This window comes from Euleptes europaea, chromosome 4, assembly GCF_029931775.1.
Source record: "Euleptes europaea isolate rEulEur1 chromosome 4, rEulEur1.hap1, whole genome shotgun sequence".
NCBI lineage: Eukaryota > Metazoa > Chordata > Lepidosauria > Squamata > Sphaerodactylidae > Euleptes > Euleptes europaea.
The window spans coordinates 104,226,999-104,247,101 of record NC_079315.1 but is presented as its reverse complement, the minus strand read 5'-3'; the positions used below and the strand labels follow the sequence as shown (position 1 = coordinate 104,247,101).

Below are 20,103 nucleotides of genomic sequence, written 5' to 3'. Positions count from 1 at the left end.
GTGCTTGAGACTTGGACTAGGAATGAAGAGACCAGGGTTCAGAATCCCAGTTACCCATTAATCTGCCTAGGTAACACTGCACCAGAAGGGGGCCATGGCTCATTGGTAGAGCATCTGCTTGGCATGCAGAAGGTCCCAAGTTCAATCCCCGGTGTCTCCAGTTAAAGGGACTAGGCAAGTAGGTGATGCAAAAGACCTGAGACCCTGGAGAGCCGCTGCCGGTCTGAATAGACAATTCTGACTTTGATGGACCAAGGGTCTGATTCAGTATAAGGAAGCTTCATGTGTTCATGTGACCAGTCACTCTTACTCAACCTAAACTACCTCACAAGGTTGTATGAGGTAAAAATGGAGGAAGGGGGACCCCTAAGCTCCTTGGGGAAAGAGCAGGATAAAAATATAATATTAATTTATTTTTCTTTACAAAATGTGTACACCAGTCAGGGCTACCAAGTGCTAACAGTTAAAACAAAATATTATAAAAACATATACTAAAAAACAATTCATAACAATTAAAACCAAAACTAAAGTACACATTAAAAGTACATAAAACAGTAATTAAAACATAGGGCAGGAAGAAGGGATCATTGAGGGAATGCCAGATGACACAGAAAAGTCTTCAGCCACTGGCAGAAGTCAGTGACTGAAGGGGACAGACAAATACCCCTTGGGGAGAGAGTTCCATAGCTCTGGGGCTGAGAAGGCCCTCTCTTAGGTTGCTACTCACTTAATCTCACAAGACTGTGGCACCCAAAGTAGGACCTCAGAAGATGACCTTAGCAATTGAATAGGCTTATTATTCTATTCGTCTGTTATTTTAATTGATAGAATAAACTACACTAATTATTTAATGTAAGAATAATCCAGGGAAAGTAAAAAAAATTTTTTTGTTGAATTGTAGAAAATAATAAAAATAATTAAAAAAAAAAGTAAAAAAAAAAAAAAGGCCCAAATCTGCATGGTTTGCATAATTTTTGCACACTGTAGAAGTTACTTGTTGCGGAAGGATTTCCTGGATACAGAATTGAACTTGTTTCTTCTTTAGCATGGGCTCTGCATATAATACCATCAGGAGCGTTGAAAGCCCCACATTTGATCATTTTTATTACATGTTGCTTCTGGTCTTCCTTCTTTTGCTCCCAGTTAGAAACTGGAAAGCAATGTAGGCTCATGACATTATCAATTATGGTAATACGGTGAAATAGGGATTTCAGGTTTTCATAGGAACAAAACGTCACACCATGTAAGATTTGGATGTTAGGACCTTATTCAAGGCCAGTTTCCCTGCACGGCATCCGTCAAGTATATATCTCTCTGCCAGACTTCTGGGGTTAGGCTGGGAAAGAAATATTAATGCACTGACGCTTTGAATCACAAAACAGATTGACAAACTTGTCTTGATGGCCACGCTGTACCCATTAGTAGATGCAGAGATAAAGCCCGCTTTTTAAGTCCATGTGTCTAGATACAAGCTCGTGCTTTTTTCCTTCTCTTCTGAATTTTCTCATCGTGACTCCGAAGAGGGCAGTGACCAGCATCAGACATATTAGCAATTGCTGTTCTGGCCTCTGGATAAAGACCAGGTTTTGGTGAGAGATGAAAAGCTAACAGGGTGGCCCAGAAAGCAGGCGCCAGAGAAAATAAGGTCTTGGAAGAGCACAAAGAGTAATTTCACGATAGAGTGAGAATCTGTGAAATACGCAGAGAGCTTGAAAACTTATCAAAAACTCTCTCTGATCTGTATTGGTTCTTTGATCTTAGCTGCAGCGGTCCTCGGTACTGCTGATGCTTCAACAATCATATATACTACAGCAAATGGATTATATATATCTGTGCCATTTTTTAACTGAAGCTGAACGATAAAACACTCAAGTGTGTACCATTCTTGCGGATATGTACATGATAGTTTGAACATCTGTACCTGACTTCCGCAATCTGTACATGTCCCATGCCCATGATCTGAACCCACTTCTACATCCCCTTTTTGAACTGGCAGCTTGGAACTGATGTTCTCCAAGGGAGTCTCCAAAGTTTCGCTCAGCAAGTTCCCAGTTGCTGCTCCCTAATCTACAGTGTGGATAGCCCACTGGGAAGAGAGGGAACAGAACTGTCAAAGAAGAAGAATAGTTGGTTTTTATATGCCGACTTTCTCTACCACTTAAGGAAGATTCAAACTGGCTTACAATCACTTCCCCTTCCCACAGCAGATACCCTGTGAGGTAGGTGGGGCCGAGAGAGCTCTTAAGAGAGAGCTGTGACTAGCCCAAGGCCACCCAGCTGGCTTCATGTGTGTAGGAGTGGGGAAACCAAAACAGTTCACCAGATTAGCATCTCCCGCTCATGTGGAGGAGTGGGGAATCAAATCCAGTTCTCCAGATCAGAGTCCACTGCTGCATACCCCCACTCTTAACCACTACACAATCTGGTAACTGCATAGGATTGCGGTGTGAGCGAATAATCAACTAGGAACTGCAGCAAAGCACAGTTCCCTGACGAGTATTCCTATGTGATACCACTGTTGCATTCACATTTTAGAGTTATACATAAAACATTTAGGTGTACACCTCAGAAGGCAGTATGTGCCTCTCCCCTGGGCTGACAATAGAATGATTTCACAGATCGCAAGCAACAATTCCTGGGTTGGAAAAAATCTTGTCACTGTATGGCCTAGGCAACATGAGCACTCATGAACAAGCATGAACCAGGATCTGAACCCAGATCCTGAGCTCTACCATTATAAGGATTGTAGGCTTCCCCACTTCATGGGAGTCTTGTAGGGCTTGACAGATTCTGTCTCACAATCTCCAAACGGCAGCTTTTCAGTGTTGAATCCTGCAGCCAGACTAACTTCATTATATTAAGAACAAGACCTTGTAGAGCTCAAGAAGCCCCCCTGGTTTATGTCACCTTGGTTTGAAGATAAATGGTAATGTTGATTGAGTGAGCAGATGGGAAGCAAAGAGATGATCGCTTGATAGCGTGCGTCTTAAAATGTCTTTGATTGGATTAATAGCTGTTTATTCCTATAGCTTGATAACTCAGTTCAGTTCCCTTGATGGGTCCTTTTGAGGGTGTTATCGAGGCTGTCTTTCACTCCATGGGAGTTGTTGCTAGTGGCATTCGTATGAAGTTGACTCCTAAATCCTCCGTGAGGTGATGAGCTGCATCTTACTTTTGTGTATGAGTGAAGGTATTTTGTCATTTAAATTTCCTTCGGAGGGGTGAGTAATGTAGCGTGGGTAGTCAAAACGAAGTAAAGATCCTTTGGATTATTGCTTCAGCAAAGTCCCAGGCAGGATTCTGGAGTTGTCTCCTCTGCCTGGGAAATAAGCAACAGAGACCTTGTGAGAAAGACTGTTTGTTCTCTGCAGTTCAAAGGGGGAGATACTGTAAAATATGCTTCCAATCCTGTTAGAAGCTCTTCTTAGAGAAGACGTTTGTCAGTGTAGAAGACAATGTCTCCTGTCTCCTGAGAGTGTTGTTTTAGGTAAATAAAAAAATGAGGGTGTCTTACCATAGCAGTAATTCCCAGAAGCGGTGACAGGCTCCAAACCGATGTTGATAGAAACATGGAATTTCCCCAGGGGAAATGAATGTTTGCTCCGAGCTAAGGAATTCCTCAAACGAATTCTATCCAGATGCAGGTCCCAAGATTGATTTTTGTGTGCGTGGGAATCAATTGTGTGAGGGCCTGATCTGTATCCAAGGTGTTACATGTGTGTGCAGAACACTCAACAGGTCTTTGGAAAATGCGGATCCAATTCTTATGTGCACTTGTCCCTTAACATTCATGGGGTGAAGCGAGTTCATCTCCCTTCCCTCCCTCAAGGAGAGCAAACCAGTCACTCCATGCAAAGGTCCCCCTACTCTGATCTGATCTGAAGCCTTTGTTGGCATAAAAAGTAAAGCGTACGAAAGCAAATACATAAGACCATACTATACAAGGCACATCAGATCTCCATCGTTTTTACAGTAAAATCGATATAAGTGGATTACTTAGTTTTGCAGTTCTAAGCCAGCCTTATTTGATACACAAGCACTCACGTTCTTGGATTGCAAACTGTAGAGAGCCAGCGTGGTGTAGTGGTTAAGAACGGTGGTTTGGAGCGGTGGAGTCTTACCTGGAGAACCGGGTTTGATTCCCCACTCCTCCACATGAGCAGCGGAGGCTAATCTGGTGAACTGAATTTGTTTCCCCACTCCTACACACATAACCAGCAGGGTGACCTTGGGCAAGTCACACTCTCGGCCATAGGGTGTCTGTTGTGGGGAGGGGGAGGGAAGGTGATTGTAAACTGGTTTGATTCTTCCTTAAGTGGCAGAGAAAGTCGACATATAAAAACCAACTCTTCTTCTTCTTCTTCTTCTTCTTCTTCTTCTTCTTCTTCTTCTTCTTCTTCTTCTTCTTCTTCTAGAAACCTTGCCATCAGTTCAATTTTAATTGGTTCCTTAGTGGTCATAAGGGGAGACGCCTTAATTTTGGCAGGTAACTGTCCACAAATAACAAGGCCATAAGTTGTCTACAGAGTGTGTTCAGAACAGTTATCTGTGGCAGTATAAGGCAGCTTCATGTATTCATGTGTCCAGCATGGTGTAGTGGTTAAGAGCAGTGGTTTAGAGCAGTGGAGTCTGACCTGGAGAACCGGGTTTGATTCCCCACTCCTCCACATGAGCAGCGGAGGCTAATCTGGTGAACTGAATTCGTTTCCTCACTCCTCCACATGAAGCCAGCTGGGTGACCTTGGGCAAGTCATGCTCTCTCAGCCTCACCTACCTCACAGGGTGTCTGTTGTGGGGAGGGGAAGGGAAGGTGATTGTGAGCCGGTTTGATTCTTCCTTAAGTGGTAGAAAAAGTCGGCATTTAAAAACCAACTCTACCTTCTTCTTCTTCTCCTCCTTCTTCTCCTTCTTCTCCTTCTCCTCCTCCTCCTCCCCCCCCCCCCCAGCAGCAACTGGTTTCCTCCTGTGGCCTGTGAGATTCTGTCTCCTCTTCTGTCCCCAGCAACTGCACCTGAACATTTAGCCATCATGGCTAATAGCCATTATAGACCCAGCCTCCACGAATTTGTCATGTCCCCTTTTTAAAACCATCTAAGCTAGTTGCCATCATTACATCCTGAATCTAAGCTTACCATCTAAGCTATTTTCCATCATTACATCTTGAATGATCTCTCATGGAAGGAAAAAAAACCCTGAAGGTAGAAAATTATATAGTAAGAGAAAGCTTCTAGCCTTGTTTTGTGCTGTACTGAATCCCATTAATGTGATGGCAAATACACAGTGTAATCTTTCAAAAGTCTTCAGTTTTAACTAGCAAGCTTATTTTGTGATGCTGTGCCTTCTTGCTGAAGCTAAGAAGTGCAAAAGTTACAGTAATTTTGATCCAGGAGAAGTAAATCAATATACTTAAAAAAAACATGCTGGGGATTTGGTATTGTTCAATTAGTTATTGTTCAAGGTTAGGTTACGTATGGATCGTGCTTATAAATTCAGCTACATGTTGTTGTTGTGGTGCTTGTAATGTGGCCCTTGTTGCTCCAAGCTGGGGGCCATGCTTTGTGACTCCCTGGGATCCCATGTGAAACCATAGGTGAAGGGAGACTCCATATTTGAAATCAAACCAGAGATTGAGCTGCATGCAATAAAATGAGATTGCAAGAGGGAATGGTGTGATTCCCATGAGACCGCTGTTGTTACACCTCAGCCAAGACCCTTTCTGTGATTCCCTGAGGCCCCCCAAACCCTGGCCGTGATAAACGACTGGTCTTTGCAACACAGTAACTTGGCATTTCAGCTGCTGAAAAATATCACCCATAATACAGGCTCGCCTGGAAACCAATTCAAATTCTTAATCAGGCAGGAGAGTCTCCTGATCCATTAGCATTTCCCTGGGTAGGTCATTAGTCATTCCAGCCAACCCATCAGGAACCTGTCCAATGGCATCAGTCATCCAGGTTGTCCTATGAGGGGTCTGACGCCTCTCATTCACAATCACCTGGTAGTATTCATGGAGAAAGGTATAAAAGGAGCTTTACTGGCTGCACCATTTTGAGGTGATTTCCACTCATGGATGATCTTCTACCACCAAGACCAAGTGGCACTTCCAATTCAGGGTAGGCAGAGTATGACCTAATTTCCCTGTTCTACTTTCCCTCTTCAAACCTTACCCTTCTGTCTGCTCTTTCTTCATGTTGTGCTACTTAGCTCCAGACTTTCTCATTCCTGACGGGCTAATCTCTTGCACCCCATAGCTTCCCCCTTTTGACCAGCAGTTCCCTTCATCCATCCTTCCTGTCTCTCATACCCTCCGATTTCCATGACCCTTCAAGGGTATGCACTCACTTTCTCCCATCCCTTAGCCACTTTCCCCTGGACTAGTCATATGGGCGGAAAACATTTTTGGGTAAACTGGAGTTGAAACTGGATGTTAATGATTTGCAAATGGATGTTAATATTGGACGTTTTTATTGTCATGATAAGATTGCGATCATCATACTTCTCAGAACTGCTGCTCATGTTTTACTGCTTAAATTTGGTCTTGACTTGAAAGCCATCTTCTTATCTTTGCTACTCTCTGGTATGGTTAGGATAATAAAGTTGCTGTCTGGTTAGTATCTGTCTGCCTCCCCTATCTTTCTAGTAAGTATATTAACTCTGGCCATGTTGGTATATACAAGGGCTAAAAGATCCCCATGGAACCCGTGTCTGGAATGTACATGTGTGTTTATGCTTATCTGCCTATGCTGTAACACTGGCCTCTGTTTGGTAACACTCTTGAAAACTACGCAGGCTAAAATTAAATAACAAGCCACTGTTTGATGAAAAGTGCATTTCAGAGGCCTGAATATTAATGGAAGTTTTAAGCCTAGATTTTAGTGGACACATGAACACATGAAGCTGCCTTATACTGAATCAGACCTTTGGTCCATCAAAGTCAGTATTGTCTACTCAGACCGGCAGCAGCTCTCCAGGGTCTCAGGCAGAGGTCTTTCACATCACCTACTTGACAGGTCCCTTTAACTGGAGATGCCTGGTATTGAACCTGGGACCTTTTGCATGCCAAGCAGATGCTTTTCCACTGAGCCACGGCCTCTCCCATAAATTGTTCCAGCAGTTTGTTGGACCACAAATATGCTAAAGTAAGCTGTCAAGTTGCAACCAACTAATGGAGATCCTATCATGAGGTTTTAAGGCACGAGATGAGCAGAGGTGGTTTGCCATTGCTTGCCTCTGGGTAGCATCCCTGTTATATTTTGGTGGTCCCCCATCCAATTACTAACCACCACTAACCTTGCTTAGCTTCTAAACTCTGATGAGATCTGGCTAGGATGGGCTGTCTAGGCTGCTGGACCACAAATGCCTAGGTTCAAATCCTTATTCAGCCATAATGATTCTTGAACAGCTTTGGCAAATCTATAATTCTCAGCGTAACTTACCTTGCAGGATTGTTTTGAGAATCAAAAGGGGTGTCCCCTTGTTATCTGCCCTTAGTTCTTTAAAGAAAGGCAGAGTGCAAATATTATAATTCTGAAGCATCAAAATCCAGGTTGTAGCCTACATTTAACATTTTACCTGCTCACAGTTTTAGTGAAATATTATTGGTGTATTTTTGTTCATAGCATTATTCATTATTACTACCATGAAACATACTGCTTATATTTGTATTTCTGTTGATAGGCTATATTGATATTTATCTGTGGAGCGATAGCATTTCAGTTCTGCTTTTTCCCCGTTTTTTGCTACTATACTGTAGGGAGAGAGAGTGTAATTTTGAAAATAATCACCTTAAACATGCATTTCACAAGACGATGTGCGCTGAAATATTTAAATGTTCTTCAGAAATATCTTTGAAGGAGTCAGATCTGTCAGCCTTTGACAGTTTCCGTACTATAACCTCAGGAGGTTTGCCTGTTATTTGGCAAGATGATAGAGATGTTGATTATAGAAACCCGTATGCTGGCACTATGGATTACCTGCCATGCAGATGGGACCGTTAACAACAAATCGCTGAGCTACTAATAGGCTTAGATCCTACTGCTTAACACCTCCAGCTCTTAACGGTTTCTTCCCCTCATACACTGAACAAACAAAGCAGCACTTATGGTAATTGAGGTTAAGCAAAAACATGGTCCTCATAAACAGTCTGGTGACATTTGGAGATTTTACATTTCATCTGTGAGAACAAGAGTGAGGCTAGTGAAGGGAGGGGGACCTTGGCCTGCCCTGGCAAGAGTTCAACCGCAGAGAATCGAAGCGATTAATTCCCATTGCTGCCATGTTGAGAAACCTTTTTGTGGCCTAGAGCCCAGTCACTTAATCTGGTACTTAGATTTACGTGTTGCCAGGAAAGAGTTGTGTTTATGTGGCAAAGGGCTGGTGTGATTTGTGTAGGAACCTGGAAGGCAAGTAGCTAAATGAACCCCCATCCCTCCGGTAATGACGAATCTGTGTTGTTCCTCTGCTTTTCAGGTGAATGCAGCAGCGGGATTTGTGACGAGGCCTCCTGCATTAACGGCGGCACCTGCGTAGCGAGCAAAGCGGATCGATACATCTGTCTTTGCCCGCTCGGGTTTAAAGGTCGACACTGTGAAGAAGGTGAGAAGGCTACTGCCATTCTTGCCCATTACCGTTTGGCACTGTGTATGCGCCAGGACCGGTCTGTGCCCTCTTTAATCAACCAAATCGATGGGAATGTCCACAGCTCACTGGTGGTGCTTGGCTGGTTTTCACAGTCTGTATCACATCGCCAGTCGACTGCATTCCGACTTGACGTTGCTGTGCAACTAAGCAAAGAAATCTAGACCTTGTTTTGCTGGTTGATATTGTTTCACCACAGCAGCAATGCCTTTTCAGTCTGGACTCTAGACATCAAGGAGAATATTGATCTCCTATTTCCTATTGTGTCAATTTCTGCAGCATGTTACAGGAGCACCGAGATGTATAGCTGGAGTTAGCCTAAGATTAGAGTTAGGCCAAGGCTCTATTGAAGCCAAAGCATGGCTGCAAGCCTTTAACATCGCCTAAAAATTATTTTCGCGACGGTGAAGGACGACCTTATCTATGAACGAAAACAAGATCACTTCAGCACATGTTGGATGCAAGAACTCGACAAAAAATTACAACTTTTTGGTTTGTCTAAGGATACCTTACTAAATATGGGGAAAAGGAAATCTATACTAACTATTGAGAGATGCATAAAAGAATTAGACCACTATAGTTCCACAAAGCGTGCCTGGAGAGTATGTTCGACTCAATTCTTTGGCATTCCTCCCCCTTTGCTAACTCCACTATACTTCCAAAGAGCCTTTATGCTTGCCTGTTTAAATGCTGCACCCTCAGCAGTATTAAACATAAGATATAGAAATCTACCATATTCTGACAGACTTTGCCCATGCAATTCAAAGATAATTGACACATTATCTCATAAAATGATGGAATGCCCCCTCTTTAAACACCACCAAGATAAATGGATCATCCCCATATTGGCAAGAATTCCTGCCGCCATAACAAGAGACAAAATAGTCCCCTTTTTGCTGATGGATAGAGATCCAAATATGACACTGGCCATGGCCAAATATCTCTCCATCATATTTTCTTCTAAGAAATAACTGCTCAGGACCTATGGGTCATAGGAGCAAAGAAGGAAAGGAAAGAAGCAATGCCTTTTCCAAAAGAAAATGGCACCCTGTGTATAGCCCTATATTGACTAGATTGGATGAACAGAGCATCTGATCACAAGGGAGAGAATCCTGGTTTTGTTCAGAATTAGTAGGCAAAGGGTTATATATAAGCCAGAGGTGTTCTATGCAGATTGCATCTGTATTACATTTATTTTTAAAACAATTTATACATGAAAGAGCCTGTGTCATACAGGTGAACTGCATGTTTCTACAGCATTGTAGTATTAAATTTGTATCCATATTTTAAAACTGGAACATGAAGGAATGTTTGGTGACTGTCTTGTCCTTGTGTTAACAGGAAAGACATTGCTAAGTACAAATGGAAGGGAATAGTTCGAGCTACTTGTGAACTGTTTAGATTGTACATACAGTATTTTGCATGGTATGCTGTTTTTGCAGTAATTTCTGCAACAGAATTTTAAGCGACTAAAGAAACCAGCAGAGCAGCTGAGCTTCTTCTGCTTTCTTGAGAACTGAAATAATGCATGAGAACTGAAATAATGCATGACTCTGACCTACTCTTTCAGCTTTCACCCTTGCCATACCTCAGTTCAATGCGACCTTGAAATCCTTCACTACAACTCCCTGGCCGTTAGAGCCACAGTACTATCTTTCCTTCATGGAGTTTGAGATTACATTTCGTCCAGTTTCAGCAAACGGTGTGCTTTTGTACAGCTATGACACGGGGAGCAAAGACTTTCTGTCCATTATCATGGTGGACAGCTTTGTGGAATTCAGGTTTGACTGCGGTTCAGGCACTGCTATAATCAGGTAAATGGAATCTGTTTATTATGTATAGTAGTATCATACATATTTTTCAGTTTTGGCTTGTTGCTCTTTTGAGGCATTTGCAAGGTTGAAAACAACAACACCAGGCTAAATGATGGAATAATATATAATGAAATAGACAAGAACCATACACAAAATACTACAATGTATAGCAATCTATATAGTGTCTAAGCATACATGTAGACAAACATTACAGTCCAACCTCACATGGGGGTAAATAAGACAGAGAAGTCCAACAAGACGTGAAGAATACTGATGGTCAGGTAAGCGTGGATGCTGAGCGGTAGATTCTAATCTGGAGAGCCAGGTTTGATTCCCCACTCCTCCACATAAAGCCTGCTGGGTGACCTTGGGCCAGTCATAGTTATCTCAGAACTCTCTCAGCCCCACCTACCTCACAAGGTGTCTGCTGCGGGGAGAGGAAGGGAAGGTGATTGTAAACCTCATTGAGACTCCTTACAGTAGAGGAAAACAGGATATAAAAAACCAACTCTTCTTGTTTTCTTCTAATTTTGCAAAACAACTAAACTCCAAAAATGTACCTCTAATTCTCAGAATTTCCAAACCAAGTTTTAGACCTTGATTATTATAGTGCTCCTTGTTGGAGCCCTGTGGCGCAGAGTGGTAAGCTGCAGTACTGCAGTCCAAGCTCTGCTCACGACCTGAGGTCGATCCCAACGGAAGTTGGTTCCAGGTAGCCGGCTCAAGGTTGACTCAGCCTTCCATCTTCCTGAGGTTGGTAAAACGTGTACCCAGCTTGCTGGGGGTAAAGGGAAGATGACTGGGGAAGGCACTGGCAAACCACCCCGCAAACAAAGTCTGTCTAGTAAACGTCAGGATGTGACGTCACCCCATGGGTCAGGAATGACCCAGTGCTTGCACAGGGGACCTTTACCTTTTTACCTTGTTGGATGCAGGAGCTCTTTCAGGGCACAGACATGTACAAGGAAAGAGGACATTCTGTGTATGTTGTTCCTTATTAAACATTTGGTCCCATCTGGTTCCTTTATGACATATTGATCAAATGTGATTATTACTCTATTTATATTGACCTATCCAGGGCAATTAAATCGTACTTGTTATTAAACAAAGGGAATGAATGAATGACTCTGGCAGTTAATTAAAAGAATAGATGGTGAAGGGGGTTGTTTAGTACAATGGTTTTTCTAGAGTTCGTAATGGATTTTCTTTTTGCTTCTGGGAAATGTTAGAGCTTATCAATGACAAGGTATAAAATGCAGCACGCCTTTGAAATTTAAACGCGCATTGTTAAATCCGAAATGTTGTTTCAGCTCCTTTGGCATGATTTTACTAAACGTAATCGGTCTGATGGGTAATTTAATTTATATCTATTTGTTATCGAGGCTGTTTTCCACTTCTCAGATTAGAGGCAATTTATAAAGATCACTTCAATACTTTTCAGATTCCTCCTGCGGGAGGCCTGACACCTCAATTGCAAATTATGTTACTTAGGAGCTTTTCCCGTAATTAGAATTGTGTCGCGGTTGGGCATCCCCAGAGATTGACTGTATTTAGTACCCCTGAGTGTAATAGGTGTTATAAAATGTATAGCACAATGCGTCTACTGTCACAGATACACATAGAGAGTATTTTGAGCTCTTTCCTCCTCCCCATGAACAAACCTTACCTAGGCCCAGGTGGTTCAAGGTGTTCTGTAACCATCTCGGAAATTCTACACCTCTCATAAGATATCAAGGACTCTGCTCCTCTCCATAGCCTTTGTATATAGGATCGCACATATAGGCCAATGTTGAGTAGTAGTAGGATCTGGGAGACCCACGTTCAAATCTCCATCCTGCCATGGACACTCACTGGGTGACCTTGGGCCAGTCACATACTCTCAGCCTAACCTACCTCGTAGGATTGTTCTGAGGATAAAATGGAGGAGGGGGTAATGGAGAGAAAAGTGGGTTATAAAAATCTAAAGGAATGGGTTGTTTATTTCAAACTGATTTGATGAACAAATGGCATACAAGTTTAAACATTTTAAGAAGATGTAGCATTTGGGATAAAGTTTTTGTAGCTAGACTTGCAATTGTAATGCCAGAGTAATTCAAATGCACACAGTCTGGCATATTAAACATTGAAGAGTTTGAACTTGAATAAAAAGCAAAAGCAAACTCTAGCCCACTGGATTTTGGTAGAAACACAATTTTTCTAATTTTGTTCGATTCAGAGATGAACTGAACAAAAAAAAGGAACAACTGTAACACAAATCAAAACCAAAGAATAAGAAGTTCAGAGAAACAATATATATATTATCAACAGTCTATGCAGTATATTATCAACAGTCTATGCAAATTATCTCTATATGCAGTACAATGTCCTTGTAAGTTTATGTACATATGGGGGAGGGAGCTGGAGCTGTACCGGGCTCGCTGGCAGTGCAGGCCATGGGGGGCAGGTTAGGGTTGCCAGGTCCCTCTTCACCATTGGCAGGAGGTTTTGGGGACAGAGCCTGAGGAGGATGGGATTTGGAGAGGGGAGGGACTTCAATGCCACAGAGTCCAATTGCCAAAGCAGCCATTTTCTCCAGGTGAACTGATCTCTATTGGCTGGAGATCTCCAGCTAGCACTTGGCGGTTGGCAACCCTAGGTCAGATAAGGGTTGCCAGCTCTGGACTGGGAAATATCTGGAGATTTTTGGGGTGGTTTTGGGGAGGGGAGGGACTTCAGTGTCATAGAGTCCAATTGCCAAAGCGGCCATTTTCTCCAAGTGAACTGATCTCTATCAGTTGTAATAGTGGGAGATCTCCAGCTAGTACCTGGAGGTTTGCAACCCTACTAATACTGATGCTTCACTTTCAGATTTCTGTAGTCCTAATTCCATTACTTTGCTTATTAGATGTCTTATTCTGTTGATTGCACTGATTTCCATTGTGTAGTCCTCCTAGTCTCAATGAGAAAGGTGGGCTGTAAATAGCATAAAGAAATAACAAATATGAAATTCCCTGTTCTTGCTTAGGAGTCCCTTTCAGGGAGAAGGTATGGAATAGAAATGATTAAAATAAATATTGTCGAACTGTAGGTCTGTCTATCCCAGAACTTTCCATCCTGACTGATGACTGCTTTACAATGTCTCTGGCAGAGGCCTTTCCCCGACCTGATCCTGAGATAGTTTGACTAGATACCCCAAGGATTATTTTGTCATGCAAGCTACATGTTCTACCAGCGTGGTGTAGCCAGCGTGGTGTAGTGGTTAAGAGCAGTGGTTTAGAGCGGTGGATTCTGATCTGGAGAACCCGGTGTGATTCCCCACTCCCCCAAATGAGCGGCGGAGGCTAATCTGGTGAACTGGATTTGTTTCCCCACTCCTACACACGAAGCCAGCTGGGTGACCTTGGGGAAGTCACTCTCTCTCAGCCCCACCCACCTCACAGGGTGTCTGTTGTGGGGAGGGGAAGGGAAGGTGATTGTAAGCTGGTTTGATTCTTCCTTAAGTGGTAGAGAAAGTCGGCATATAAAAACCAACTCTTCTTCTTCTACCATCGGACTATAAACATAAATCTGGACTGGATGTTATACTTTTGATACCGTGCAATAAATGCACAAATCCTGAAGTTTATAGTGTTTGGAGGGAAATTAGACCCACATTCCCAACTTTTAATTGAGAAAGTTGGGGGGGTTTTTCCCATGAAGGGAAGAACACTCTATATTTTGAAGTTAATATTTTAAAAATTCTTTAGAAGGGGTTGGCTGTTTTTTTTTGTTCACCATCAAACTCTAGCCCCATTGTTTGTTTCATGCACAAGTGTAAACTCTTTTACTTCCATCAAGTGCTAGAAGGGACACCTTTGGACTCAGAGTACGCTTTTGTTCCTTTTTCTTTCCGAACAGGAGTGAAGAACCTGTTAGTTTGAACCAGTGGCATGAGCTGAAAGTGTCCCGCACAGCCAAAAATGGCATCTTGCAGGTTGATCAGCAGAGACCAGTTGAAGGAATGGCTGAGGTAACAAAAAGTTTTCTTTGTGTAATAACGTGCACCCAGAATGATGATTTTAAGGACTGGGCTTGTGCGGGTTTTTAGATATATATTTTTTGCTGTTTTCTGGTTCAGTGTCCAAAATCAAAACAAGCCAGTCAACCAGTCTGTAAAAAAAATCAGGGGAGTGCCATTTTGGGCTCCAAACCAACAGCTTCCTATGATGAAGGCAGTTGTTCTCAAATGGATGCTGTCTTGGGCTCTTTGTAGCATCTCTTGCTCCACTGAATTGGAAGGAAGCCAGGATTGGTCCTATGCTTTGGGGAAGAGAAACTTTGTTGAAGAAGCACTTGGGCAGCAGGAAATACAGGGGTGGGTGCCATGGCCCCTACAAACACCACATTGGGGACCACTGCATCAACAAATTCAAGGATTGGGAGGGAAATCACACATGAACACATGCAGCTGCCTTATCCTGAATCAGACCCTTGGTCCATCAAAGTCAGTATTGTCTACTCAGACCAGCAGTGGCTCTCCAGGGTCTCAGGCAGAGGTCTTTCCCATCACCTCCTTGCCTAGTCCCTTAATTGGAGATGCCGGGGATTGAACCTGGGGCCTTCTGCATGCCAAGCAGATGCTCTGCCACTGAGACACGGCCCCTCCCCATAATGGGGAGCACTGGTGTGGTTATACTTTAGGGCTTTTTGAGACAGTTATTTTTTTTCTGTGAGCAGTAATTCTCAGTGGTTTGTTTGGTCGTTTTGTTTTGGTTTTTTTTTTTTTTTTAGGAGGATCCAGACTTATTTCCAAAGCAGCACTTCTTTTGCTCCTATAACCACTTTTCTAAGCACCTAAATTGTAGTATTTTTGTCAGCAGAAAAACGCTCTGCCTGTTAGATTTTTAAAATGGTACGACTTGGCAATGATTTTTCAAACTTGAACTTAAGGCAACTTTGAAGGTGCTCTCATAATGCCGTGTAATTTCCTCCCCCCCCCCCCGCGCAAACAGGGAGCTTTCACACAGATTAAGTGCAATCCGGTCATATTTATTGGTGGAGTACCGAATTATGATAATGTGAAGAAGAACTCGGGAGTCCTCAAACCTTTCTCTGGGAGTATCCAAAAGGTATGTGTGTTATAAAATTTTGCCTCTCACTTACATTTGTGTCCTGCTTTTCCTGCAAGGAGTTCAAAACTGTATGCACGCGGGGCTTCCTCTCTGGATGTTACCGCACTAGGTATTCCCACCGATGTATTAAGAGTTTGAAAATGTTATAAAAAATAGTGTTCGCACTTTCTATGTATTCCCACCAATGTATTAAGAGTTTGAAACTGTTATAAAAAAATACTGTTCACACTTTTTTTGGCCTTTTTAGCTGTGAAGACGTCTTCCAACCATTTTTTAGCCATGGCATCCAAAAACCCTTTTAAAGCGATGTTTTTATAACATTTCCAAACACTTAATACATCGCTGGGAATACCTAGTGTGGTAACAGCCATTGTCTCCAAGCCAGGTTTTCACAAGGTGCGGAGCCAATTTAAGTTTCTGAGATAAAACTACTTTGTCTTTTTATAGGCAGGGCTGACCTGACCATATAAGCAACTTTGGCAAGCACTTGGACAGCCAGAGTTTAAGGGATACCAAATTAGAAGTGAATTTATTTTCTCTCTTTAAAAACACATATATTATTATGTCATCCCTAGACATCATATTTCTCTGTATTTAATGTGGGTGGGGGTACCAAAGTCATCATTTGCCTAGGGTGCTAAACAACTTTTGGGCTAGTCCTGTACTCGGGATGGTTTCCAATGAGCCCAAGGAAGGATGCAGTCCTTAGAACACTCATTATCTATTGCAAAGAGTATATTGGTTTGCTTCTGAGTAGAGCGGCTTGTGGTTGCTTTTGAAATGTCCCCAAGGAAACACCAGGCATGAAAAAGCAATTCAAATTCCATGAATTTTAAAAGCGAAAAGTCATAAAGTGAATGGATTTTCCCAAATTAGCCTTGTAGCTCTCATATATCAACCCTGGAATCATCGTCTACCCTCTGTTGTCATTGGGGAGTCTTCTATTAAACACCAATAATCTCCTAGGCAGAACAATACAGACAATTCCGCAGTCAAGAGCTGTTGACCCTAGAGCTGAGGCGGAGGAGTTATATAAATAATGTAGTCCTTCATGGTGTAGACTCTTCATCTTTCAAGAGTCTCTCAAGAGTCTCAGCCTATGGGTCTGGTTTTATAGCCTGGCCTGAACCACTGTTTTTATGGCCCTTGATATTACTTCAAGGCCTGCTTAAGAGGTAGGCAAAAATCCAAGCCATTAGCCAGATTGTTGGCATAATGGTCTCCTCAGGAATTAGCTGGCCTCTTCTTCAGTTGTTGACATTGTAGGGCTAGGGAGAAATGGTGCAGTCCCTCAGCCAGATCCTTGTTTGACACTGCTGTATCTTAGGAGCCTCCATTGACAGGGCAGAATTTAGAGTCTGGTGTCGATCGTTATTCCTCATAAGGCCTTAATGTCACTTCCAGGCCTTGTTGGGTGCAGACACAATAGGTTTGCTCATAGGCTGGTGTTAACACTTGACGCTAGGGTTGGGAATGGCAGAAAGCTGTGTCGTGCCACTATTGCCTCTTTTGAGGTGCCTTCAAATTATGGTTTCCAGGTCCCCCTAGTGACCTGAAGGGGGCAAGGGATAGTGTTGCCAGCTCCAGGTTAGGAAATTTCTGGATATTTGAGAGTAGAGCCTTAGGAGAACACGAACCTCATTGGGGTACAATGCCAGGGGAAATGAGCTGTAATTCTGGGAGATCCTAACCTAGTGGCTGGCATCCCTACTTCAAACTATGTTGTGATACAGAAGAAGAAGAAGAGTTGGTTTTTATATGCTGACTTTCTCTACCACTTAAGGAAGAATCAAACCTGCTTACAGTCACCTTCCCTTCCCCTCCCCACAATAGACACCCTGTGAGGTAGGTGGGGCTGAGAGAGTGTGACTAGCCCAAGGTCACCCAGCTGGCTTCATATGTAGGAGTGGGGAAACAAATCCAGTTTACCAGATTAGCCTCCACCACTCACGTGGAGGAGTGGGGAATCAAACCCTGTTCTCCAGATCAGAGTCCACCGCTCCAAACCACCGCTCTTAACCACTACACCATGCTGGCTATTCTGTTGATTCACTTTGGATTTTGCTGAGCATATATCAGAACATTTTTGCACTGAAATTCTAGCAGACCGAAGAGTCTTCTAGAATCATTCTGTTAGGATTCATACAACCAAATAAATTAAACTTGATAGGCTTATCAGGTTATACATTGGCTTCCATTTTCAGAGGTGGTAGAGGGCCGTCTATAGAAATCAGCTGTATTTTTTATTTGATTGCAAGCATCTTTTGAAATGAGGGATTTGAATGCTTACCACATAATCAATTTGAGTTGCCAACCCACGCTGAGTCCCTAGAAACACTAGCTCATGCTTCTCAGTAGTCATACACTTGGTCATCTGTGGTAATTGAGAATCACCACCAAGCCACAGAGCAGGTGTTTCAATTTGGGTGTTTTTGCCATGCTGAAAAGCAGTATTTTTTGTGCGTTTATCCCACCCTTCTCCAAGATGCTCAAGGTGGTGTATGCTCCAGTTTCTCCTTTATATTTCCAACAACCCTGCGAGTTTCATTAGGCGGAGAGATAATGCAAGTCACTCAGTAGCTTTGTAGGTAAGGAGAGTTTTAAACCCAAGGCTGCCTGCTTCTAGTCTGAGACCCTAACTGCTACATCACACTGGCTAGGACAAAAAATAAATGGAAACATTGGATAACTGTAAGAGAATTGGTTCTTTATTTTTTCCTCCTTTCAAACCTTCAGGGTGCTAGGCGCGCTGACTAATAAAATTTATTTTTGCACATCTAAATTTTGTAGATGCATTTGCAAAGCTACAGTAGCCAAAGGGGAAATCAAACCAATGTCTCCCTTAGCTGCTTCAGGAAGATTGTAAAGTTTCAATCTAACACTGCATTCCAGGATTGCTCCAATATATGGCATGTCAGTGATGCTTGGGAGGAATTTTGCTATAGGTCAGTTCACATGTAACGCTAAATCATGGCTTGTCTCTTACCCTTCAATCTAGGATGTAAAACTGTGATTTAACACCAATCCTGGTTTGCAGACTAAGCACAAACCACAGTTAGCTAATTCAAAGCAAACTAGGATTTGCACCCAAACCAGAAGTTACTAGTAGGATAGTGTGGTCGAGAGGATATACATTGCCCTTCACTCCTCGAGGAAAGGGAGGGATTAAAAATGAAATAAACTCATTACATTGGAACAAATGAGGGAAGAGGCATAGCAAGAAGGACAGGGCAGCCTGCCAATCTGGTAATGTCAACTTCCTCTAAGAGGTTTCCTTGTACATCTCAGCTTTGGCTCAAAATAGAACCACAAAAAATATTCTTTTGCTGAAGTTCATGCACCAGGCTCATAAATCTGACAACTTTTTTAAAGTCGATGCTAAAGAGCTTTGTGTTACAGAGCTTAAAGGAGCCGATCTCTGTTGCCTCCTCCTGTTTCTCTTGAGGGTAAACAGTGGAATCTGCTGGAAGGCTGTTCTGAGGGAACATCATGATGAAAATAAACAGATGTTAGAAATGACCTCTCCAAGCAGCCTTTTCTTTCTCTGCTCTTGTTTGAAAAGGAAGGCCTTTGTAATGTTGATGTGTCGAGTAATAAAGCAAAATGTCGAAATAGGAGACTTTTTGTAGGTTTTTTTGCCCTGTCTTTTTAACTTAGATTGTTCTGAATGACCGGGTGATAGACATGAAGCAGGACTTCACATCTGGAGTCAACCTGGAGAATGCTCTCCATCCCTGTGTATTTGACCCCTGTGCCAATGGGGGCTCCTGCGTGCCCAAGAGGGACAACTATGAATGTGATTGCCCTTTGGGTTTTGATGGGCTGAACTGCCAGAAAGGTAATGAAGATTTTGTTTTGTGCTTGAAATGCAGAATTTTCATGCATGTGGGGTAGACCTGCTCAGAGAATTAACTTGCACTGCTACATTTAAGAGGGAAAAGAAAGCAAGGTGACAAATTCTTGCAAATCCTTTTAATTCTTTGTGTTCTTATAAATGTATTCTAAACTGGTAAAATAGAGTATCAAAGAGAGGCTGTTTACCTTGAATATACCTTTCCTTTCTTTTCATTCTCATGTATGGTCACAAAGACAATTCTTGTCCCACTAATTCTTTTTGGCAATTTGTTTTCCATTCTACTTGGCTTTTTAAATTCGGGTTTTATCTCAAATGCCATTTTTTTATGCCATTATATGGTATTTATGTACAGCAGATGCAAAATCAGGCTTCGGTATTCCTGTTGAGTTTTGTTAACGGCATAGCCACAATTTCATCTCAAGTTTGGAGAAGCTGTTAGGGAGACTCACAATTTCAAATTGAATCAGAGTTGTCACGAAATCCGACAGCTTTGCCAAACGTTTTCTTAAAACGAACTAGATAAGTGACCTTCAGCACATTTTATGGTAGTGAGTTTTGTGAAGAAATGCCTTCTTTCATCAGTCCTAAAATTTCCAATCAGATCCATCTGGTGACCATGAGTCTCTGTGAAAATGGGGCTCTGTGGGGATTCTTCCCCTTTACACTTCCCAAATGTACTAAGCTAGATTCCCCACGCTGCCTTCTT

At 42.5% G+C, this 20,103-nt stretch overlaps 1 protein-coding gene across 2 annotated transcripts in view; it reads left to right on the top strand.

Annotated features, from left to right (window-relative positions):
- EGFLAM (EGF like, fibronectin type III and laminin G domains) overlaps positions 1–20,103 on the top strand; it is a 133,481-nt gene that overhangs the window by 94,297 nt on the left and 19,081 nt on the right. For both annotated transcript variants that reach the window (XM_056848263.1, XM_056848262.1), the window contains exons 14-18: positions 8,470–8,595; positions 10,208–10,451; positions 14,328–14,439; positions 15,422–15,538; positions 19,199–19,379. In XM_056848263.1, the coding sequence (XP_056704241.1) occupies positions 8,470–8,595; positions 10,208–10,451; positions 14,328–14,439; positions 15,422–15,538; positions 19,199–19,379 (780 nt within the window). The remainder of the gene's footprint in view (positions 1–8,469; positions 8,596–10,207; positions 10,452–14,327; positions 14,440–15,421; positions 15,539–19,198; positions 19,380–20,103) is intronic.